Source organism: Octopus bimaculoides, chromosome 2, assembly GCF_046866305.1.
Source record: "Octopus bimaculoides isolate indiv1 chromosome 2, ASM4686630v1, whole genome shotgun sequence".
Taxonomy (NCBI): Eukaryota; Metazoa; Mollusca; class Cephalopoda; order Octopoda; family Octopodidae; genus Octopus; species Octopus bimaculoides.
This window is the reverse complement of record NC_142929.1, coordinates 70766303-70792674: the sequence shown is the minus strand read 5'-3', so window position 1 is coordinate 70792674 and position 26372 is coordinate 70766303. Positions and strand designations below refer to the sequence as shown.

At 34.4% G+C, this 26372-nt stretch overlaps 1 protein-coding gene across 13 annotated transcripts in view; it reads left to right on the top strand.

Annotated features, from left to right (window-relative positions):
* Positions 1-26372, top strand: part of LOC106875929 (protein FAM13A) — a 288030-nt gene that overhangs the window by 190431 nt on the left and 71227 nt on the right. For all 13 annotated transcript variants that reach the window (XM_089346973.1, XM_052978233.2, XM_089346968.1 and 10 more), the window contains 7 exons: positions 3356-3438; positions 14921-14975; positions 18183-18297; positions 20644-20768; positions 21902-22016; positions 23972-24455; positions 25197-25341. In XM_089346973.1, coding sequence (XP_089203099.1) covers positions 3356-3438; positions 14921-14975; positions 18183-18297; positions 20644-20768; positions 21902-22016; positions 23972-24455; positions 25197-25341 — 1122 coding nt within the window. The remainder of the gene's footprint in view (positions 1-3355; positions 3439-14920; positions 14976-18182; positions 18298-20643; positions 20769-21901; positions 22017-23971; positions 24456-25196; positions 25342-26372) is intronic.

Genomic DNA, 26372 nt, shown 5'->3' with positions numbered 1-26372 from the left:
AGTGTTTGGCTAATAGGAAGAAGGGCATCTTGCTGGAGAAAAAAAAAACACCAAAAATAACATGACATACACAGCAGCAAAGCTGTCTTTTCTCTTACACACCACATCTGATTCCTATTATACCTGACATTTTTTTCTCTCAGCTCATTTGTACTTCATCGTAAATTTACACGTTATGCATCCAGCAAAGCCTCTACCTATCCTTTGCATTCATTGCCCACATTTCACAGTTGTGCAATATTGCATTTCACATACAAGCATCATATACATATAGATAGAGAATCCCCTTATTGCCAGCTGGGTAATTTGCTCCCTTAACCTTTTCTCTATGTCATTCTTGCTCTGGCTGTTATTCTTTCAGAATACTTGCCTCCACTATTGATTAGGTCCCCTGTCAACTATTTCAAAGGAACTTTCTAGTTATTTGAAGGAGTTTCTCATGTATGTTCTTATTGTTAACTACTCTTTTGTATCTACTAAGTATAAAGCCCTTCTTGTAATCCCACTAAATGTCTGCTGTATACCTATAATTTACATTGGATACAAAACTTTGAAATTGTTATTTATTTTGTGTTTGCATATTGAGCAAGGCTATTTCCAGGTGACATTGTGTCCTGCCTTCTTTGTTGCAAACTAGAACATTTATCTTTGCTAGGTTTACTTTTAATTTTAGGTGTTGCATTCACATTTAAAATTCCTTCCCTAATTATTGTCTGATTCAGCCATAAGAATTACTAAGGTCAATGGCCACATACAGGAGTTCCTAAGGATAGTCAGTCTTAAAACCCTCTGTTGTGATCTGGAGAACTAAGACAAACAGTGATGGTGTGGGTGGTTGGTCTGGGAACTCATTTACTTTCATGCTAAATATTGGAATTCATCTCTCTACCATTTCCATCACTTCACCATCTTTAACCCTTACTGCATGGAAATCAAGTATATACAGTACTGTGTAAGTGCACTTCAGATACAAGAATCAAGTTAACTTGTTTTTGACAGTGGAGTACTTTGCAGAATTCTCTACATTTTATATCATATAGTATGCACATTCTATTTTTACTAGCCAATAGGAAGTGGCTGCAGGAACTGATTTGCATATGATTAGTATATTACATCACCAACAGAAATTTAATTAGTGCAGTGAGTAAACAATGATTTCTAACATAGCACAGGGCCAGAAATACAATGAAAGGTATAAAGTTGATTATAATAGTACTTGACTGCTATTATTTTACCAAATCTGGTACCCCAAATATTAATTCTACCAAGATCAACTCTACAAAGAGTTGATCTTGGTGGGATTAGTGTTTGGCATTAGGAAGGGTATCTAACTGTAGAAACCAGGCCAAATGACACATGTATGAGCTGCTAGTCTTTGGGAGCTGTAGCTCCTAGTGGGAAGCAACTTGGACTTTGTTGATCTGTCCAACCCATGCCAGCATGGAAAGTGGATATAAAGTGATAATGATTATTGTGATGTAAAGTAGGACAACAAAATATCTCAAGGCATTTTGTCCAGTGTTCTACTGATTCTACCATTTAATAATAATAATAATCTTTTCTACTATAGGTACAAGGCTTGAAACATTTGGGGAAGGTGGGTAGTTGATTACAGTGACCCCAATGTTCAACTAGTAATTATTTCATTGACCCTGAAAGGATGAATGTTGATCTTGGTGGAATTTGAACTCTGACTGAGTTGGAATAAATTCTACTAAGCATTTTGTCTGATGTGCTAATGATATTGCCAGCTCACTGCTTTTTAATAATAATAATAATAATAATAATAATGTCAAAGTTTGGCACAAGGCCAACAATTTCAGGGGAGGGTGTGAGTTGATTACAATTGCAAGAATTTGAAGTATGAAAACTGAAGGTTTTGCCTGTAATAATTGGTGCATTGGGAACTGTGAGTAAAGACAAATGGTTGAAGGAGGTTGGAATAGAATGTCCTGTAGAGCTTCTACAGAAAGTTTGCCTCTTAGGGACAGGAAAGATTATGAGGCAGGTTTTAAGCACTTGAAAGACTATTGAAAGCTTGTGGAAGCCTAAGGTTACAGGTAGTAACCCACTACCCACATAAATTCTATTAGGAATAAGAACGAACCTGAGTCAAATCAACAGCAACAGGTGTCAGGAAGAAACTCAGCAAGAAATGGAAACAAAAGTGAAAGAAAAAGCACAATAATAATAATAATGGTTTCAAATTTTGCCACAGGGGCAGCAATTTTGGGGGAAGGGATTAGTCAATTACAACGACCCCAGTGTTCAACTGACACTGATTTTATCAATTCCAGAAGGATGAAAGGCAAAGTTGACCTCAGTGGAATTTGAACTCGGAATGTGAAGACAGACGAAATGCCACTAAGCATTTTGCCTGGCATGGTAACAATTCTGCCAGCTCACTGCCTTAATAATAATAATAATAATAATAATAATAATAATAATAATAATAATAATAAAAACAAATTGGCATTGTTTGGAACTGCAAGAATTCTTTGCAGGGTTCTTGAAGCATGACCAGTAAGCAAATGTCACGTAAGTCTGCTTGCTGTGGACAGCTGACACTTTCCATCATACCCAGCAAAATAAGCTGAGTTTTTTCATCAAATAATAATTTAGAACTGTTGTCATCATCATGTCTGTTTTTTCTATATCTGCATGGGTTTGCAGGATCTGTAAGTAGAAACAATGACATTCTATTTTAAACTAAAAAGTTCTTTAAACTTTAAGAATTCCTATTTATTTTGGTAGCATATTTGGTAGCATATTTTGGTAGCATATTGTCCCACAATTTCTGTTTATATGAAAAAAATTTTTTATAGTAGCAGTGGAGAAGGCAGAAAGAGAAAGACAGCACACCTGTTGGTCAGAAGCCGGGGTCTGTCTGTGAGTAACTTTATGCCAATTAGTCAGGTAACCCCTTTTGAGATGTGGTTTAGAATGTCTGTGTGTACAGCAGCAACACCATCCCATATATAAAAGCAATGTTCCATTATGAGTGCTACCAGAGTTTTGTAGAGTGTCAATAGTTACTGGAGTGGGGCTGTAAGGTATTTTTTGTCCCTACAGAGAAGGGTGTCATTAGGATGCAGTCTTAACTATGTTAAGGATGTGCTTTCATCACAAGGGATCCTCTGTGATAGCGGGACCCAATATTTGGAGTGAATGTGTATTTAGAAAATTTCGAATGCATTTTTTTCCATTTGCCCTGCAAACTCTGCAAATGTCTAGTTTCGTATCCTACCCACTAAAACGGGAGCAACATACCTTACAAGAAAACTGGTCTTGATTAGTTTTAAAAATTAGGTATTCAATTTTTTTTTCTTATATCTCCAATTTTTATCTTTTCCAGCATTGTGGAGAAAACTATCAGAGAAGCTATTGTAGAACATGTTTTTGGAGGTTATCAGACTGGAGATATGAAGCAAGAGAGAAGTACGTTTATATTTCCTTTACACTATTTCATAATTTTTTTTTTTTCCACACTGGGTCTTACACTTTCAGAATTTGCTTTCTGCATCTGTAGTTATTAACCCTTTAGCATTCACATTGTTCTGTCAAAAGTAATACGTACTTCTTCACATTCTTTTGTAGTAATCATGTATTATCTTGTAGCTATGAGATTTTGATGAGGCAACTGTTGATTTTTTTAAATGACATTGTAGGGTAGGTGTGAGAAACCAGATTTGGCCATTTGGAATATAAAGCAGGTAGAATATTTTGGTTGAATATGGCCAGTTTAAATGCTAAAGGGTTAAAAAGCTGCATTCTAAACATTCTCAGACGAGTTCAGGGAGGAAGAAAAACAAAAACAAAAACAAAAAAGAAAAGCAGTTTTATCTTTAATCTTTTACTCGTATGAATCATTGGACAGCAACCATGCTGGAGTGCTTCCTTGAAGAGTTTTAGCCAAACAAATTGACCCAAGCACTCATTTATAATTCTGGTACTTATTCTATTGGTCTCTATTGCTGAAGCACTAAGCTACAGGGATGTAAACAAATCAACAATAGTTAAATGGTGTGTGTGTGTGGGGGGGGAGGTGACAAACATAGACACTCATAAACAAACATACACACACACACACACAAAAGCACAGTGGGCTTCCATACAATTTCCATCTTCGAAGTTCGTTTACAAGGCTTTGGTCAACCCAGGGCTTCAGCAGATATTTGCCTAAGGTGCTGTGCAGTGAGGCTGAACCTGAAACCACATGATTGCAAAATGAGCTTTTTAACCACACAACCATGCCTGTGCTGGTAGTAACTGTTTAAACATCTGGATATTTGTAACTAACATTCGAGGAAAAAGTTGCTTGACAGACTGGGGAAAAAAAAACCCTTTAAGATTGTCTTCAATATTTAATGAGTACATCTATAGCCACAATGACATTTCATTGTGTGAGTAGGGTATCTTAACATAGATTTTTAAATATTATATTGTCTGAGATTTATATATTGGTTTATAAAAGGAGAATCTTTGTCATCATGCTTGCATGGTTCAGGTGAAAATTCTTTCTGCTGCTCTCCCTCACTTGTTTCCAAACAAGGTAATATTTATCTCAAGCTTCACATGTTTTTATGGTAGAGTGGGAATGGACACTGCTTGTTTGACAGTGATACTCATCTACAACTATCGCTAGATGTCAGGACAAGAAGACATAAACAGGTACACACATAATGTCAAAACAAGGAGACAAACACACACAACACCTGCCTCTGTGTGTGTGCATGTGTGTGTGTGAATTTACATAACAGGCTTCTTTCAGTTTCCATTTGCTAAATCCATTCACAAGGCTTTGGTCAGCTGAGTGCTATAGCAGAAGATTGTTGCACAAAGTACCACACAATGGGCCTGAGCCTAAACTTGTGGAACTGAAAGCAAATTTCTTTACTACACAGTTACGTCTGCAACACCTAATTGACTTATACAAAGTCTCTCATGTGTTGAATGCTAAGCTTTAAACAATGAATATATTTGAATATATATGAGTTAATAAGATAAAACAAGATAAAAGGATCATATTGTTGTTTGAAGAAAAAAAAATAGAACGAAAGAACATAAAAAGACTAATATGGTGTCCACCTTAGTTGATGGTAACTAAAAGCCAAGATGAAAGAATACTGAGAGAATCGGGACAAGTTGAAAGAAAGCTAATTACTGTAAAAACATAACGACATGGAGAAATAGACCAAACATATTGATGATATCAATAAATTTTTGCAAAGTTATTACTTAGAAAAACAGTTGGTTGTTTGCCAGTGTTTTTCTTTTAGATTTGTATTTGGTCATTTTGGAATCAACTATCACACCAAAACTATTTGTTTGTTTTTCTGATAATATTCCTTTGTTTATTGTGAAGGTTAATTTTCGTAATTCCTCCAGAACAAGTTTCAATAATGGTATTTGTCTGTTGTGTTAGGATAGTTAGAATTAACTATTTCTCTTGGACCAACTTTTTTTTTTTATTCCTTTAAATTTGTTTCTCTTGGAATAAATCCAGATAAATCTAATGTACTTAAGACAATTATACTTTGCCATGGAATGTTAATCTGTTGCCAAATTGTTGTTCAATTTCTTTCATAATATAACTTGTTTATCTGTTTATAACAATAACACTGAACTGCTGACTATATATTTTTTCTTTTACCTGGCTGTCAACAAAGTGTGTGTGTGGCTGTGTGGTTAAAGAAGTTTGTTTATCAACTATGTTATCTTCGGTTCAGTTCCACTGCATGGCAGCTTCAACAAGTGTCTTCTTTTATAGTTTTGGGTCAACAAAAGCCTTGTGAGTGGGTTTAGTGAATGGAAGAAGCCTATCATATATGTACATATGTGTGTGCATATATTTGCATGTACTCTTGTCTAGACATCATGTGGTGGTTGTAAATGAGCCTCATCAGCACATGAGCAAAGTTGTTTGCTTCCAGTCTTCTGTGAAAACTTATGTAGCTATAGGAAAATATCATCTTGCTTGGAAGCAGGTGAAGATTGGCAACAGGAAGGGCATCCAGCCATAAGATATCAGCATGGAGAAGTGAATTAAAGGATGATGATGGCAATTTTATATATATATATAGATAAACTTACTTGGAAATGGATGCGTGGCATTCAATTATATAATTATGTAAATAAAATATATATATACAATTGCCATCATTATTTTAATGCTCACTTTTCCATGCTGGCATAAATTGGACTTGTTAAGGCAAATTTTCTATGGCTAGATACCCTTCCTATTACCAACTTTCTCCTGTTTGCTTGTAAGATGATATTTACCCATGGTTGAACATGTTTTCATGGAAGATTGAAAATGAAAGACACTACTGTATTATGATAACACTTGTTTACAACTATTACATAATATGTGTATTAGGTTGTCACACATGAAATGTCATATTTGAAAGGTAATAATAAAATGTTTCAGAAGTGTTAGAGAACTGATTTATTTAATTATATTATAGTCCATGTCCATTTATGACCTTTATCCAACCCAATGTTTCTCTAAGTCATATATTCCATCTTTAAAAAAAAATTCATCTTTTGCTGTGATAAACTGTCTGAATGCTTCAGTTACCTCTTTTCTATTTAAGAATGTTTTATTGCATATGAAAAGCTCAAAATGCTTAAATAAGTGATAATCAGTAAGAGAGATATCAGGGGAATAGGGAAGATGTAAAATCTCATAATTCAGGCTTTGCAAATTTTGGACCATATCTTGCAAAGTGTAGGGATGTGTATTGTTGTGGAGCAAAATTGAGTCATCTCTGTTCACTAGTCTGGGTTGCTTCTTTTTCAAATTCTCATGCACACAATTACTTGGCAATACAATGTTGCTGTTACTGTTTTTCCTTGTTGCGAAAATGAATAATGAATAACCCCCTTCGCAGACCACCTACTCTTTAGGGTGCAATGGTGGTTTTGGGTAGTATTTAGGTGGTTCTCCTACATCTAATCACTGTCCTGTTCTCCTACTGTTGTCAAAGAGTATCCATTTCTCATCACATGATTTGATGCAAAAATGGTTCTTTTTCCAGTCAAGAAAGCAATACAAAGCACACTTCGAGGTGCCTGTTTTCTTGAATCGTATTCAGTTGTGGAACAAACCTATCCATTTTCTTGACTTTTCCAATTTTTTCCAAGTTTCAAGAAACAGTTGTGCGAGATGCTTGGAGTTGTGATGAAAGTTTTTGGACCGTTGTTCTTGGATTTTGTTCAACCAAAGCATTTAATCCATCATGCCAAGTAACTGATTTTGGCCTCCCCCTTGATTCATTTTCAAGGCTATCATCTCCTGAATGAGATCTTTAGAACCATCTCTGAACAGTTCTGATGTCAACAAAACCATTACCAAAGTCCCGCTTAATATTCCGTAGAGCTTCTGCAGCAGAGTGACCCAGTTTGTACTCATACAAGAAAATCACTCAACATAGTTTGGTTGTTATCATTTTCGTAAGGTCTGTGGGTACGAATTTTGTATACCAATATTGTTTAGAAAGAAAAAGAGTCAAGATTAATTGAGTGTTTAAATGACTGAAATAATAAATAATCCAAAATGCTACATTTAATGTGAATCAACCTTATATATCATATATATATATATATATATATATATATATATATATATATATAATATATATATATATATGTGTGTGTACATATATATATATTTATATTTATTGTCATATAAACCGTGTTTGATTGTGGAAGAATTATTTCGACAGTCTTAATATTCTTCTATTCAATTCACTATCCTGTTTGATTTTTATGTTTTCAAGTTGTTCTTTTGGTAGTAGCAGTGACCATTGGTATAATGAATTTTGACTGGTGCACAAGAAAACCTGTTGCACCAGATTTATTGCAAAGATATTTTTTTTTAGCCACTTGGATTTTTTTTTTTTATGGAGAGAGTTTATCTTTCAAATGCTTATTCCCACAGAAACTACTACCAACATTGACCTCCTTCCTCCTCCCCACCATGGTTCACAAAGGATTAATATTTGGGGTGGAGGTGGGAGGTTAAACTGATGTTCTGCATACAGTTTGTAGCTGTTGATCTGTAATTCTTGATGAGAATCAGCTGGGGAGGTAATCACCATCATCACCATTTAATGTCTGGCTTCCATGCTGGCATGGGTTGCAGACATGCTTTAGTGTTTGCTTTGGTGTTATTTCTATGGTTGAACACCCTTTGTAATGTCACCTATTTTACAGCATGTACTGAATGCTTTTTTCCATGGCATCAGCACTAGTGTAACTTGTAAGGCTAAGGCTGTATGATAACCCTAATATCTGAAGGAAAACAGAAAAGAGAGAGGATGAATTTAGAAGTATCTTGTCTTTGTGATTTACTGTTTGAATGTTTTTTTCTTTTTTTTTCTGTGATAGGCTAAGTTTAGAAAAGTCTGCATAGGCATAAGCATGGCTGTGTGGTAAGAAGCTTGCTTTCCAATCACATGGTTCTGGATCCAGTCCCACAGTGTGACGCCTTGGGCAAGTGTCTTCTACTATAGCCATGACCCGACCACAGCCTTGTGAGTGGATTTGGTAGAAAGAAACTGAAAGAAGCCCGTTGTATATATATGCACATATATATATGTATGTGTGTGTTTGTGTCTGTGCCTGTGTGTCCCTCCACCATCGCTTGACAACCAGTGTAGGTGTGCTTATGTCCCTGTAACTTAGTGGTTTGGCAAAAGAAGCTAAGATAAGTGTTAGGCTTGCAAAAAGAAATAAGCCCTGGGGTCAATTTGTTCAACTAAAACTCTTCATGGCCACAGTCAGATGACTGAAACAAGTAAAAGAATAGTTTTAAACAGATTGTGGTCATAAGTTACACCTGTACATCTCAGTTCTTTGGTTTTGTTATCTAAGTCTTGGTGTGTGTATGTATGTATGAATGTGCGACTTGCCATGTGCAGACCCATTGTTATAAATAGTTTGAAATTTATTGTTTTTTTTTTTTTTGACAAAATGTTTGACAAGGTGAGTCAAGGATAAACTAGAAGTACTGTTTGTGAAATAACACTGTGTTTTTTGTTATTTTGTCCATAAGTTGTACTGGTGGTTGCTCATCATGTTTCATCTTTTCATTTTTGGCATTATACTCTGTTGTATTGTAGGTGATGCTTAAGATTTTGCCATATGTATATGTGTGTTAGGTTAATGTTTAACAATGTTTAGATTTGGTGTGCAGCTGTGTCCTGTTTGCTGTAAGATGTTATTGTGTGTGTGTGTGTGTGTGTATTGAGTTCTGGCATTGTACGTGCAGAGGTTGAAGAAGACTGTTGATAGCACAGACCATTGTATAACTGATTTTGTTTGAGAAGCCATAGATTTGAATGGTGTAGCTGTAACTTAATAGCCAGACATGATAACCTTAGTGCTAGTTGAATAGCTATCATTTAGTGTTTTCACAAAAAGTTGTTGTTTTTTTTTATTTGAAGGGGAAATTTAAAGTACACACACACACACACACGAGAGTGTGTTTTTGTGTGTACACATTGAATTGGTAGTGAGAAATGGCATCAAAAGCTATATATTGAATGAATAATGAGAAATGGAATCAAAAGCTTTACTGATGTGCTTTTTTGTAGTCATTGAGGGATATTATATTGTGTTCAATTCATCTAATATGCATTGAAAAATGCTGGAGCGTATATATATATATATCATCATCATCATCATCGTTTAACGTCCGCTTTCCATGCTAGCATGGGTTGGACGATTTGACTGAGGACTGGTGAAACCGGATGGCAACACCAGGCTCCAGTCTAATTTGGCAGAGTTTCTACAGCTGGATGCCCTTCCTAACGCCAACCACTCAGAGAGTGTAGTGGGTGCTTTTACGTGTCACCCGCACGAAAACGGCCACGCTCGAAATGGTGTCTTTTATGTGCCACCCGCACAAGCCAGTCCAGGGGCACTGGCAACGATCTCGCTCGAAAATCCTACGGGAGCCAGTCAGGTAGTACTGGTAACGGCCACGCTCAAAACACACACACACACACACACACACATAAACACACATACACAGAGTTATAGCAATGTTTATTTTTGCACCATTCAATCACCACACACACTTGTACATACAGATACACACACACACACACACACACACACACACACACACACAAATCCTCTTGTGTTTTCTTTTCTGTGTGTATGTGTGTTTATATATATATCTGTGTGTCTACGTATAAATATAAATAACTATATAAATAAAATGTGTGCATTTGTCTGTATTGGCATCATCATCATTTAATGTCCATTTTTCATGCTAGTTTGAGTTGGACTGTGTGTGTGTGTGTGTGTGTGTGTGTGTGTGTGTGTGTGTGTGTGTCTATATATATATATTGGGTCATCCCATAAATAATGCAGGTTTTTATACTTCTTTTATTTTTCAAAATTAAGATAAAGAAAGTTCTTTTTTAATCTAAAATATACTCTCCTTCATTTTCTACAATGCTTTTCCATTTTTCTGGTAGACTTGCAAGGCCCCTGTTCCAAAATTCACTTGTCTGTGTTGAAAAATACTTCTACAGTACTGTTCTGACCTTGTCTACAGAATTTATATATTTTCTGTCCAAATGAGTTTGAAGACTGCGGAATAAATGATAATCAGATGGGGCAATGTCTGATAAATATGGTGGGTGGGGCATATTTCCCATTCGAACTGCTCCAGCCTTTGGAATGTCATCCTTGCTGTATGTGGCCAAGCATTATCCTGATGGAAGAATACCTTTTGTCTTAAAACCAAAGATGGTCATTTTTCTTCTACCACTGACTTAGGCTGCACAAGCTGCTCACAGTAGATCTCCTTTGTTATCATTTGGTTTAGGTTTAAAAGTTCAAAGTGGACTAAACCTTTCATATTCCACCAAACAGACAACACCACCTTATGTGGGTGAAGACCTTCTTTAGTCTGGGATGCCAGTGTTTCTCCTTTCCCTACCCACTGTCTTTGGTGCTTGATATTTTTATAGAGAACTCATTTCTTGTCACCAATCACTATTCAGTCCAAAAAAGGTTCATTCGTGAGGTATGACAGCAAAGAAGAGCACATGTTCACTCTCTGCACGCGATTAGACTCGGAAAGTTTATGAGGAACCCATTGACCTAATTTGCTGACTTTTCCGATAGCACACAGGTGTCGATGAATGGTTGAATGACCAAATTGAAGCTTCTTTGCTAGTTTGTTAACAGCTATGGTGGGATTTTGTTCCACCAGGGTTTGCAGGACATCCTCATTGAGCTCTGCAGATCTTCCAGAATGTGGCTCATCTTCTGGGCTGTAGTTTCCAGCTCGGAATTTCTGGAACCACTGTCGACACTGGCTTACGCTTATTGTCCGATCCTCATAGACTGCATTAATATTCCTTGCACTTTCTGTTGCATTGTTGCCTTTCTGTTGTGTTGCAAAATATGCAGAATATGCTCCTTTGTCATTTCCTTTATATCTTTGAAAAAATAACTGCTAAACTTGAACTGCACTCTTCAAAACTTGGAGTAAGAATAAGCACAAGGTAAAATTACTACCTGCTTCTATAGCAAGTTGATGCAGGTAGTTTATCCTGTCCCCCTCTGACTTTTAGTTCATGCATTTGAAAAAACTGCTTTATTTATAGGATGACCCAATATATATATATGTGCATATGTATATGCATGTGTTTATGTATATAGGTGTGTATGTATAGTAATATGGTAATGGAGTGATGCAAAAATAAATGTTTTGCATAGCTATGTGTTACAAATTTCAGTCATACAGTTGTTCATATAATACAATGATTGTGTGAAATAACTCTAAATAACAAGGAAAAAAGAAAACATAAAAAGCACACTCTTTTAATAGTTAGTTGTTTGACTCAGGCATTGCAACTACAAACAAGGGATCAATTTGTATATAATATATCTATTGTTTAATTTTCCCTACATCTTTGTCTTAGCTTACAAACAGTTACGAAATTACTTGCCCTTTCCTTTCTTCTCGATCCACAGTTTATATTCTCCCTTATACTAGCCTTCTTTTACCTTGAGAGAACACTCACGGACTGTCACCACTGTTTTTATCTTCTCAGCTACACTTACCCACCTTCACATAATATGAAGTAGCCATGTACTCATATTTACTCTATAGGGACATACCTGTTCTGTCCCTGTATCGTACTTTAGCCTTCAACCTGGTACAAAGCCATTGCCCCACCTCTCAAATACATGTCCCACTTAACTGAAGAAAGCTTTTCCCTTTTCCTTTCTTTACTTTGTCATGCAAGTTACTCAGCAACTTTACTGTTGCCAGTGTCATAAAAAGAACAGAGACCCAATACACATTGTAAAATGGTCAGAGTTAGAAGACACATCCAGTTGTAGAAACCATTTGAAAGCTGACACTGGGGCCTGACACAGCTCTTTGGCTTGTCAGAACTTGTCAAACTGTCCAACCCATGCCAGCATGGAAAACAAATGTCAATGATAATGAAGAAGAGGATAATGGAACCATTGTTGCTTTTTTCACCTTTGTGCAATAGAAGTGGTTTGATGTTTAGAAATATTTGTATTAAGCTCTGTCACATGAAGCTACTGAAATTCACTGAAATAATATAGCTAAATATTTATTTTTTCATGTCGTTTAAGCATACTCATCAGTTTCCAATGCAATACAGTTTAGTTCTTTGCATTTTTTTTCTTTTGTTGTAAAACTGGAGTAAAAAACATTAATGTAATTTAATATGTTACTACAGCAACAATTCTTTTTTTTTTTTTTGTAGTATGTTCATAGTTTTCTATGTTTCCATTTGAACATTAAGCATGAACAAATGTATAGACAGATTTTATAATGAGATTATGATGTACCTGACTAAATGCAATGTGTCATTCACATTACATGAGATTCTGTGAATATTAAACTATTCAGTGATAATTAGTGACTTAACCCATTTGTTACCATATTGATGTTGAAAATACATATTTCAATTAATTTCATTATTAAACTGGTATTTAGAACAGATTTAACATGGAATCTTGATAGATTTTAATTTAAACCCATTTGTTATATATTTCTGCTGAAATATACTACCTGTCTTTCAGTCATTAAAATAATGAAAAATTTAGTATCATGATTCTAAATTAATTAATGTTTTCAAGTGATCTAAATTTAAAAAAAACTAACATCAAAATCTTGTGTCAATTTGTGTTTCAAACACCAGCTTAATAACGACAAAGTTACTTCACTAAATTCTTTAGATATAACTGTGTGGTTAAGAAACTTGCTTTGCAACCATATGGTTTTAGATTCCATCTCATAGTGCAGTACCTTGGGCAAGTGTCTTCTACTATATAGCCTTGGGCTAACTAATGCACTTTGAGTGAATTTGGTAGATGGCAACTGTGTGGAAGCCTGTTTGTGTGTATGCGAGTATATAATACATACATACATATATATATATATATATATATATATATATATATATATATATCTCACTGTGCATATGTGTCTGTGTTTGCTATCCCCTCCACTTAATGGCCATTGTAGGATTGTTTACATCCCTTAAACTTAGCATTTTGGCAAAAGAGACTGATAGACATAAAAGCACATTAGTACTGGGGTTGATTTGTTCAACTGAACTGTTCAAAGTGGTGCCCCAGCATGGCAGCTGTCCAGTGACCAAAACAAAATAAGAAATACTGAGTGTAAGACTATATCTTCTCATATTTGCCTCAGGTGTTTTATTGTAGAACATAACCACCAGCCATTATGAAGCTAGTGTTTAGATTTTGATTCACTATTGTTAAGTGGTTGTGAGATAACCACTTTTTCATATTACAACCCACTGAGATGTGATGGATAGGTATTGAATCTATTGGAAATTTTACATATATTAGACTGGTATTTTAACCTGGAGAATGTTCAACTAACATTTGCTTAGGGTTGTAAGAAATTCCTGAGAGAGCTGGATAACAGAAGACTTCTTCATGCAAGCGTTCCAGCCCTCTCAGGGGACCAGGCTGCATCCAAGTCATGACTCCTGGATACTCCTCTGTTGCCACATTTTGCATTATTGTCTTCATTGCAACCCTCTTCAGAACCAATGGTTTAAAAAGATTGTTCCTTTAAAACAGGAAGTTTGTATAGAACCAGAGGTGGTCTTGATCTGAGTGGTATCAAAAGGGATACATCTAATGTAATCGCCATCCATCCACCAATTCATATTATTATTATATTAACCCTTTAGCATTTAAACCAGCCATATCTGGCTCAAATATTCAACCTGCTTTATGTTAAAAACTGGCCAGATTCAGCCTCTCACATCTACCCGACAAAATCTTTCTAAAATTAGGTAATCACGTCATTGAAATCTCAAAGCCAAAGGATATTCTTTTATTCTTTTACTTGTTTCAGTCATTAGACTCAACCATAGTGCTTTTTTTTTAAAGTCTGGTACTTATTCTATCGGTCTCTTTTGCCAAATCACTAAGTTATGGGGAGCCCAAACACACCAATGCCAGTTGTTAAGCGGTGGCAGGGGAACAAACACTGATGCAAAGACACACACACACACATGTGTGCATGCTGTGCTTCTTTCTTTACATCTACCAAATCCATTCACAAGGCTTTGGTTGGCCTGAGGCTATAGTAAAAGACACTTGCCCAAAGTGCCAGACAGTAGGACTGAATCCGGAACCATGTGGTTGGGAAGCAAGCTTCTTACCACATAGCCATGCCTGATTAATTCAAAACAATGTGAATAAACAGGCATTATGTTTGACAGAGTAATCTGAATGCTAAAGGGTTAAACGGGGTTATATATTACATTTTAACTGACATTTTTTAATGCTGGTGGTAGTGGTGGTGATGAACAATTATAAGACCTCTATAGATAATCTTTCACCTTATTTCTTTTGTCGTCTTGAATTTCAGATTCAAACTCAAGCAGCAGTGGAAGAGTTCTTGATGTGAAGAAAACTGAGAGAAAGTAAGTTCCTTTTTAGAATAGCCCACTTTTATCTTTTGTGTTTGAGTAGTTCTAATTTTTCTCTCAGTAAATTACTTGCAGTTCAATTGCTTTAACTAGTGTTTTTTTGAATTGAGTAATTTTTTATATGATATGGTATTAAATTTTAACTTTAGCTGTCAGAAATATAAGTTGTTTGATTTATTTTAATGACATAGAACTTAGAAGAGATAATGATATTTAGTTTCACAAAGTAGTAGTAGTACTAGTAATAACAACACACTACACATTCTCCAAAAAATAGCCCTCCTAGGAACAGCCCACATCCTATGCAAGACACAATCAATTTAATAGTACAATCCAAATAAAACAACCTGCAAACACAAGGCACACCCTATACAATAAATATCCAGTAAAATAAACGACCCTCACAAAATGAACACTGCAGGCCAAATACTCAAATGAAGAACAGCTTACATTACACACACAACACACAATACAAACACTAATACAACAAAAGACTGCAACCAAACTCCATAACAAAACAAACTGATGCAATACAATACTGGGAAAAGTTTGCACTCTTCCAACAATGAAAAAGAACACACAATGCTGCACACACCTTAGTAAGATAGAGGTGTAGCAAGTGATGCAGTAGAAATTTGCCTGAAACTATCAAATGTTGAATAATAATAATTATTATTATAAATAAGAGCACTCAGAGAGTGCAAACCTCCACCAAGGCAACACCAACGTCCTCTCAACAGTTAGCTGGAGATAATTTTAAAAATAAGAATATCTGAAATGAACTTGACTGCTCTCAAATATTAAGTAAAATAAACGGAAAAATAATCCAGAAACCTTGTCCGGTACCGGATTGAACCCCAAATCTAATCAGTTTGTGCCAGTCATGAGGCTAAACATCCCTGAAAGTTTCATCCAAATCCATCCTGTGGTTCTTGAGATATTTTGTCCACAGACAAACAAACAAACATGACTGAAAACAATACTTCTGCCTTCATTAAGGTGGTGGTAATAATAAATGCCCTGATGCAATACCAGGCACTGGTTCTCATGGTTTCTGATCTTAACTGGTTGGAAGTGTTATCATGTGCATGTTTTGTCTTGGTGTAGAAGATGTGCTACAGCAAAGATTCTGCTTAATATCACAGATTTGCTTGTTAGTTTTTTTACCTTAATCAGTTAAGCATGTCTCTTAGTAGCTGACAATATGTGCATTTCTGATCATGAGCAGAAGTAGTGGGGAAGCATCATAGCCATGTTTTGAGAGGAATTCTTTGGAGTTTGAATAATTCACCTCTGGAAACATGGTTGTTTCGTTCAACATCCTTAAACAGTCCTTATTCAGGGATCTTTTGAGTAGGATGGGCTCCTTGACTTGAAGAAAATTTTAACTGGGCCCTACCTGCAAGGTCATGTGCTGTTTATCTTGATATAAGATCATGTCGTGCATATGTGGTTGTGATGCATGTGCCTGGTGTACCCTTATCAGATGGATAATCATGATGTGTATATTGGGCTTCGTATACTTGTACCCCAGTGTCACTTTGATGGCATGTGTTGCTCTCTCACTCTATCATAATAATAATAATAATAATAATAATAATAATAATAATGGTTTCAGGTTTAGATGCAAGGTAAGGGGAGAGGAAGTCGACTACATCAACCCCAGTGTTCTGCTGGTGCTAATTTTATCGACCCTGAAAGTATGAAAGGCAGTGTTGACCTTGGCAGCATCTAAATTTTGAATGTAAAGTCGGAAGAAATGCCACTGACCAGTGCAGTAACACTTCTGCCAGTTTGCTGCCCTGAATAATAATAGTAATGGTTTCAAATTTTGGCACAAGGCCACCAATTTTGGGGGAGATGCATAAGTTGATATAATTAACTCCATTGCTCAACTGGTACTTATTTCAGTGACCCTAAAAGGATGAAAGGCAAAGTCAATGTTGGCAAAATTTGAACTCAGAATGAAATGCTGCTAAGCATGTTGTCTGGTGTGCTAACAGCTCTGCCAGCTCACCACCTTGATAATGATGGTGGTGGTGGTGGCAGTGGTTTGGTACTTATTGTATCAACCTTGTAAGGATGAAAGGGAAAATCAACCTCAGCAGCATTTGAACTTGGAACATAAAGATGGATTAAATGCCACTAAGCATGTTGCCTGATGTGCTAATGATTCTGCCAGCTCATCTCCTTAATAATGATAATAATCCTTTCTACTAAAGGTACAAGGCCTGAAATTTTATAGGAGGGGGCCGATTGATTACATCATCCCCAGTGTTTCATCGGTACTTAATTTATTGACCATGAAAAGATGAAAGGCAAAGTCTACCTTGGCGGATTTTAAACTCAGAATGTAAAGATGGACGAAATGCTGCTATGCATTTTGCCCAGCTTGCTAACGATTTGCCAGCTCCCTGCTTTGAAAGAATAATAATCATTTCAAATTTTGGCACAAGGCCAGCAATTTCAAAGAGAGAAAGTTAGTCAGTACTATCAACCTAGTATTTGGATACTTTGTGCCCAGGTGTATAACAATTAGTTGCAAAATGCTGCATTTTATGTGATTATGAATTTAGAATGCATCTGTTAGTTTCTTTATCTGCTCTGGAAATTTTACTTTTATACACACTAGTAGCTAGGTTTTTCTATGATAAGTTGAATTTGTCTAATGAGTGATGTCTTGTTTTAATTCTAAAAACATGTGCTCCAATTAATTTTTAAATGAAGGAAAAAAAAAAAAGAAAGAAAAATTGATTTCTTATTCAAAAGTAAGGCAGTTTAAATATAGACTCTATTTAAGTATATATGTGTACAAATATATTTTATAAATATATTTTATTTAAAAAAAGCAAACCATCTATGAAAAAAAGTTATTCATTCACTATGAAATTTTGAAAAAAAAAAAAAAAAAAAGAAAAAAAAAAAAAGCAACAGGTTTTGTTATTTGCTTGTCATTCATAACAACATTTACATTGAATACTTGAAAATCTTGGTGGAAATGGTCTGGATCGATAGAAATTTTTTTTTCTATTTTGTTTTTTGTTTTTTTGGCTCTTAAACTAATTTTCTGTAAATGTACACTGACATTTTCAATTCTGAATTATTGCTATAAATACAGATGCTCTTATTTTTGACATTCAAAATTATTAAAAAAAAAATAAGTCAAAAGGTAAAAAAAAATTATTACTTGTTACTATCCAGGAGTCCTGACCATGCTTTCGATTTAAACAAGTCATCAGTTATTGATCCAAAGCGCCAGAAAACCAAATGCACCAGAACAGCAAATGAAATCAGTGGTTCCAGTATTGGAATACAGGTAAGTTGTTTTATTTATCGCTCTCTAACCTATTACTGTTATATATTCACACACACACATACACATACAGGCATACACACTATCTTGGTATTTCTGTCCTGTCTCTGTGTGGAACCTTTATTTTCTTATATTATCCTTTCCATCTTTATGCACTTCAAAAATAGAGTTGCTCTTCCATATTTGAGTAATGTCTTGCTCTCATATGAATCAAGTTCTCTTTAGAGGTTGAATGGTAGAAGTTAATTGTTACTGTATACATCAGTGTGTTTGTAAAAAGTAATTCAGTAACAATGTATTCATCAATGTCTAAGTTTACCATGGAGTATACAGACTTACAATTAAAAAAAATCAAAAGTTAATTTATAAGGAATTTATCATATTAAAGACAAATTTAGAAACAATTGTTTCATTGAAAGGTTGTAATATTGAATTTTTGTTGCAAATTCAAAACCAGCCACCATCATTTTTTTCTCATTACATTTAACAGATTACTCTGTTAAATGTAATGCTTATTTACCTACATTGTTTTGAATTAGTCATACATTATCTCATAGCTATGAGATTTCTATGATGTGATTATTTATTTTTACAATGCCAGATCTGGCAGTTTGGACATAAAACAGAATTTTTGGGTCTGATATGGTCAGTTTAAATGCTAAAAGGTTAAGCCAGGAATATTATTTTGTTTTGCTCTATCTTGAAAATAATTACCATACTGACATTACAGTTGATTGAATATTGTTTGAAGAAGAACTGCACTAAAAATTGCGTGCAAATGTTCAATTTTTATGAATCTTCAAATTGTAAATGAATAAAATTGAACGATAGAGAACACATGCAAACACATTATTTCTATTTATTTTTGAAAGCAAATCACTTCTTTCATTATGTGTTAAACAAGCAATTATACATATGCCAAATTATTTACATAAAATAATTTCAGTGAAAATTTTCAGTATCTAGCAAATTTCTTTATTCTTAATGATGATAATTTGATTTTTGATGGTTAACCTCACTTGTTAGGTTTTGGAAAATCACAATCTTTAGAATGCTTCAGTCTCCATCTTCATCTGCTCTAATCATATACTCAATTTACCTATTATTGTTGAATTTTTCAATAGTTACATACATAATCCTTTAACTTGGTTAAATTACTAGGAAGCTGTAGTATGTTCCACAAGTTCATACAAATTTACCAAGAAACTGACTTAGCTTGTTTCTTTGAAATATGTACTGACTGGCATGTATTTGAATTCTACACAACAATTATATATGATTAAAATTGTTTTTTTAATTTATAATTATTTTTCTTTCTTTCTTTCTTTTTCTTTCTTTCTTTTTCTTTCTTTCATCCTTTCTGTCTTCTTTCTGTCTTTCTTTCCTCCCTCCCTCTCTCCTTCCTTCCTTACTTAATTTCTTTCTTTCTTTTTTCTTTTCTTCTTTCTTTCTTTCTTTCTTTCTTATTTTTCATTTAGGAATTAGTTTCCTTCAAGTTTAAAATATTGTAATCAGTATATTTACTTTAGCTGTGACTTATCTGTATAATCTTTATATATATATATATATATACATATATATATATATATATATATAAATAAACACACACATATATATAAATACATTCACACACACACACACACACACACACATTATGTACAATATATGTACATCTGTGGGTGTGTAATGTGATGATGGTTTTTCAAACTGTTAACTATATACTTTGATTTTAAATAAAATGCAAGTGGCCATTGAGCTAAGAAGAAAGTATAATCTTAAATTGTTAACAATTTAAAACTATGCAATACGAAATTCTGTAAGAGCGAAATTACAGACTGTATCCTGAAATCAATAGTCATACTTTTCAATTTCTGTAAGCTGGAAATCACATAACCTGAGGTATCCACAACATAAGGGATGTGTGTGTGTGTATATCAAAAGGATGTGTCATAACACTTTCCACATATACAGAAACAGCCGTACCAACATATATATATATAGAGAGAGATGTAACATTGATTAATATTTATTAATTTATTAGAGGAAATAGGGATATCACTGGACAAAATGTTACATGATTTCAAAAGCAAGTTGAGGTGAATAATTTTTCATTTGAAAAGCAGTCTTTAGAGTGTTGGACAGGATGTCTTGCTACATTTATTCCAGCATTCCATGATCCAATGCTCTGAAGTCAATTTTGCCTTCTCTCCTTTTGGAGTTAATTAAATAAAACACCTGTCCACAGTGGTAGATTAGTGCAATTACTTGAGTATTAGATAGGATGCCATGTTTGACTGAAAGCTATCCCATATTATATCCTTTATTAAACTAAACAAAATATATTTCCAGGGAGAAGATATTGTGAGCCCTAAAAGTAGACGACCTCTACAGCATTCAACTGTGGCTAACCAAATGAAAAACATAAATGAAACTCAACAACCACATTACAGTCCTCGGCATGGAACTATTGAATGGTAAGCCATTTTTTTATTTTTAACTACATGTTTCAAGAAATTATTGCTGCTTAATTATTATGTAATGTTGTTTTGTCTAGCTTTGAGATAAATTCAAAATGGTTTGTTGATGTTTCTTGAATTTTAATTTTATTTTAAAGCAAATAGCAGGTGTCCAATTGTTCTTGATATTACTATAAAGATATTTCAAATGAGACAAGGAGGGGCGGTGCCTGTCACCTTGTAGAACCCGCTTCCTCACCAAAGTGATGACTTTGATGAGCTTGATATTTTGTTTGAACATTTGAAGATTTATATTTCAGTTTAAAACCTGTGTAGAGAGTGGGTTCTAGCAGGGAGCTTTAGTTTCAAGCAAGGACAATTGGGAGCAGGGAGTGTTTGGTGCACCAAACACAGGATTTGGAGTAGGTGGAAACAAGGTGGAGATGAATGGAGGGAAAGAGGGCGCATCAAGTGGGCTTCAATGGAGGTTGTATGTAACTTGATAATTCAGAGGAGCAGAAGGTATAGAAAGATACCTGCTGTTGTCTTTTTGTCCCAGGTCAGCCTTAATTTGTCAAAGCTATGTTCAGAGATATTCTAACTGTGACCATCCTGTTTTTTAAGAGAATCCAGAATGACATTGGTGTTTTGTTCCCTCTTTTTTTTTAAGTCAATAGAGAGTGATTTGAGGGATGTCTGGTAACTATATCTAGCAGCTTTAGCTGCTGTGTAGCAGCACTTTAATTGAATTTAGTGGCATAACATTGTATAATTGAATTACCAATTGTTGGGATTTTAATTAAGTTGAAATACATATGTACATTACAGATTTAATTTACAAAGTGAAAACTGTAAATGTTTGTATGTAAAATAGGATTAAAAAAATTTGATTTATCCTCCTTATAGTCTTCCATAGTTTTATATTGTTACTACTGTTGGTGCTTATCTAATAATTTTGCTTATGTCGTTGTCAGTATAAATAAAATGTTTCCCAGTTTATCAACTCTTATCAATCGAATAAGCAAAATTAACTTAATTATTTTTACTACTTTTAAATGGTATTAGTGCTGTGCAATATTGCATTACACTATTTTTATTAGGAAATTTCATATAATGGCAATAATTGGAAATCTGTTTTTCATTCTTTTAAGTTGGGCTGATCCTGACTCTGATGCAATTTGTCACAAGTTTGAGTCCTCAACCATGGATAATATCTTGCTGCCTCAGTCTGGTTTACTCAAACATCCATTGTCTGTTGACCATCATGTAAGTAAAAATTCAGCATGTTTGCTTTTAAACAAATGTTCACACTATGTATGAACGGTATTATTACAGAACTTGTCAACAACTGAAGTCAAAAAGCAGACTGTTTTTTCTAACTTAGACAATCTTAAACTCTACTTAATTTCTCTTTTGTCTTCTGTCAACATTTCCCTGAAAAAGGACTCTGTTCAAAACACTGGATTTTTCACTCCCTTCAGCAAGTTCACTGTACTCTTTCCATTGTTTTTTTTTGTTTTTTTTTAATACAAGTCTTGCTTACATAGATCAACACCAGTCTCTTAGGGGTCTGTTTAATCATGTGTGTGTGTGTACTTATTTATTTATTGTGAAGTAAATTTCCTTGGTGAGACATTGAATTATTTAATTAAACATTTTAGGATTTAAATTTCTTTGCAATCTAATATTTTTTTGTTCATTCGTTCATGTAATTTAATTATTTCGTTCAAGTTAATTCTTTTGAGGCCATTACATCCCCTTTATATTTTTCTTTAGATTCACTTTCTATCTCTCTAGATTTTAGCATAACTGACACAACTATAAAAATAATTGAAACATAAAGTCATTATCATCCCCTTGCCAATCACCACCACCCTTCTCTCTCTATGTATCTCATAATTGTTGTTTTAGCCTATAAAAATTTCTTAAGCATTAATTCTCAAATATTAATAAATTGACTGTGTCATTTGTACTGGTCATTGCTCTGATGAACTTTCTGGTCTAGTAAGCCTCTGTCAAAATCTTGAAACATCTCACTTGCTTCAGATGTATCATTTCTCTGTTGTGCTTCCCCTCAGTCATAAGTCTTTTTATTCAGGTAGCTTCTTTCCTCATAATATTTCTCCGGAACTCATTATCATTGTATTGTATTTTTTTGGCCTATGATAGTCATTTCATAAGCTTTCTGTTGACAGTTTTTGAATTTGTAGGACCCCACTCCGTTCCTTCTTTGTAGTCCCTTATACTACAGTGGCCTCAAACCTTGAGACAAAATCATTAGAGGAAAAAAAAAAGGCCTAAAATATTCTTTGGTTCATGACAAAAGACACCATTTTTTTTTTCAATAGATTTATTCTATTTTCTTATAACCATACATACTTTGGTCTTGTAGTCAAAATAACTAAGGATATGGTGCTTGATCTTCTTGCCTAGGACCTAACATTGACCACCTATTATCCCATACAAATTGTACAGAAGTTCTATAGGAGGTAACTGAATTAACAGAATTAAGATTCAAAATCATGTCAATAATATTTATATTTCTCACTGGATATTTTACTAATGATCTACCGTCTTATAGAAATTGGGTGAAACACAATCCATATATTTTTTTGTTAAACATTTTGATACCAAACCACCTGAGATTGCCTCTGATTATATGACAGAAACTTCATAATTTGAAGTGAACTAAATTAAAACTGTTGAAATTTCATAAAGTTTATGCTCCAGACACTAACTGAGTTATTCTACTAAATTATTTTTGAAATTGATTGAAACAAAAGCTGTGTTTTTTTTTTAACTCTTTAGTATTTAAACTGATCATATCCAGCCCAAATATTCTACCTGTTTTATGTTCAAATCAGTCATGTCTGACCTCTCACACCCACTCTACAATGTCATGCTAACAATAAACAATCACATCATTGATATCTCGAAGCTATGAGATAATGCATGATTAATTCAAAACAATGAGAATAAATACGCATTACACTTGACAGAGTAATCTGAACGTTAAAATGTTAAACTGAAATATGATAACAAAATTTTTAAATATTTTGGAAATTATTATTCAAGTTAGAAACTAAGCAAGAAACTTGTAAAGATATTTTAATTTGTCAATTTTAACTTTATAAATAATCATTTAGTCTAATTTACAGTTCTTATTGAACATTTTAAATAAAGACTAAATGATGATCAAATTTTTCTTTTCTTTCTTTCAGACTCATAAGTCATCAACTTCTAGTCCTTCAAGTAGCACACGGTGTCAGAATCAGAACAAACCCTATTTTAAGCTGGACTGTAGCAAATCTTCTTCTACAATGCCTGAGCACACATCCTACATACGGGGATCTGTCCGTACACACATGGGCACCTCGACGGCAGATAACAATTGCAATGCTGTACAATATAACCCAAAGCACCCTCATCTTGTGGAAATGGTATCAGCGAACACTGCAGATATTTCCAGTACTTCCTCATCATCTTGTGAAGAGGATGAGAACACAGACAGTGCTGCTAAACACCCTAAATCGCGTATCGGTTTCTTAGATATGCATCTTAGCAGTCAGAACCGGGATGAAGAAAATGATGACATGTGCGAGCGTGATGAGAAACATTCTCCTTGTTATTCTCCTAACAACAATCGTAAAACAATGGTTCCACCACTGGATTTGTCCATTTTACACGAGCATATGGACAGCACTGGTGAGTTGTTGCTGTTATTGTTTATTAAATATATTCTCCACTTCTAGTATTTCAAAACAGTGTTTAATCTTTTGGTTTCATGTTTGTGTATTCATATTTGAGTATTTTAAAACTTATCAGCATATACCTAAACCATTATCATTATTCCTTTAACATCCACTTTTCTATGTTTGCATGGTTCAAATGGAATTTATTGAAGTAGATTTGCAACAGTTGGATATCCAAACTGGTCACCAAACCTCACTTGCTTCCAAGCAATATTTCCCCATGCCCAAACTTTTTGATAGAATATTAGAAATGAATGACACTGCTTGTATGTCAGTGACACTTGTTTACAATTATCTCATAATGTCAAGACAAGGAGACACAAGTGTGCATGTGCATGTGCACACGCACACACACAAACACACAATATGATGGGCTTCTTTTTCTTTGAATTTCCTCCTGCTGTAGACGACCTGCTTCAATGAATTTCATTTAACCTATGCAAGACAACAATGACAATTATTGGTTGATAATGGTGACAGCATTTTTATACTGCCATTTGTTAATGAATATTAGTTTGATAAAGGAGCAAGGGAGCATACTTCACTGTTCATGCATAGCATTATTGTAAATTTAATATATTTGAGAAGATAATGACTGAAGTACTTTCCCTTCATAGTATGTCAATATTTAAAATATTCACACTTCAGCTAATTTTTTTAGTGACTCAATATCTATTTATTTTTTATCTCACAGATCCGATTCCTTCGAAGAAAGTGCAAACTGTATCTTATCAACGTGTGAAGAAACATCTAAGCAGTGACGAAGATGATGATGATGATGACGATGATCCTGTTGTTGTCTTGTCTCCAAGAGCCAACAAATTCAAGAAAAAACCAATGTAAGTTTTTGTTTCTCTTTTTCCCCAACAACTGTGCTTGTTTCTGTTTCATTAAAGAATTTTTTTTGTAGAAATAGTGTTTCTAATTTACTGTTATAATTCTATTATGGCATATGAGCCAGTATTATAATTATTAAGTTGATGAGCTTGCAGAATCATTAGAGCTTTGGAAATATGACTTGCAGTATTTCTTCATGCTCTGTTGCCAAGGTTGATTTTGCCTTTCATTCTTTTAGGGTCAGTAAAATAAAGTACCAGTCAAATACTGGGGCTGATGTAATCAACTTATATCCCTTCTTCTAAAAATTGCTGGCCTTGAACTAAAATTTGAAACCATTATTATTTTTTAGGCAGTGAACTGGCAGAATTGTTAGCATGCTAGGCAAAAATACTTAGTGACATTTCATGTTGTTCTGTTCTAAGTTCAAATTCCACTGAGGTCGACTTTGCCTTTCATCCTTCTGAGGTTGATAAAATAAGTACCAGTTGTGCACTGGGGTCAATTTAATCAACCCCCCCCCCACTGAACTTGCTGGTCATGTGCCAAAATTTGAAACTATTATTATTATTATTATTATTATTATTATTATTATTATTATTTAGGCAGTGAACTGGCAGAATCATTACTGTGCTGGACAAAATGCTTAGCACCATTTCTTCTGGCTCTGTGTTCTAATTTCAGATCATCCTTTTGGGGTCAATAAAACAAGTACCAGCTGAGCATTGGGGTTAATATAATCAACTTGCCCCTTCCATTCAGAATTGCTGGCCTTGTGCCAAAAATTAGAATTATTGTTGTTACTAGTACTACTGCTGCTGCTGCTAATAATAATAATAATAATAATAATAATAATAATAAGACGGCAAGCTGGACAAAATACTTAGCAGCATTTTTCCAGTTTTATGTTCTGAGTTCAAATTCTGCCAAGGTCAACTTTGCCTTTCATCCTTTCGGGGACGAAAAAATAAGTACCAGTTGAGCACTGGGGTATGTGTAACTGACTTGCTCCCTCCCACAAACTTGCTGGCCT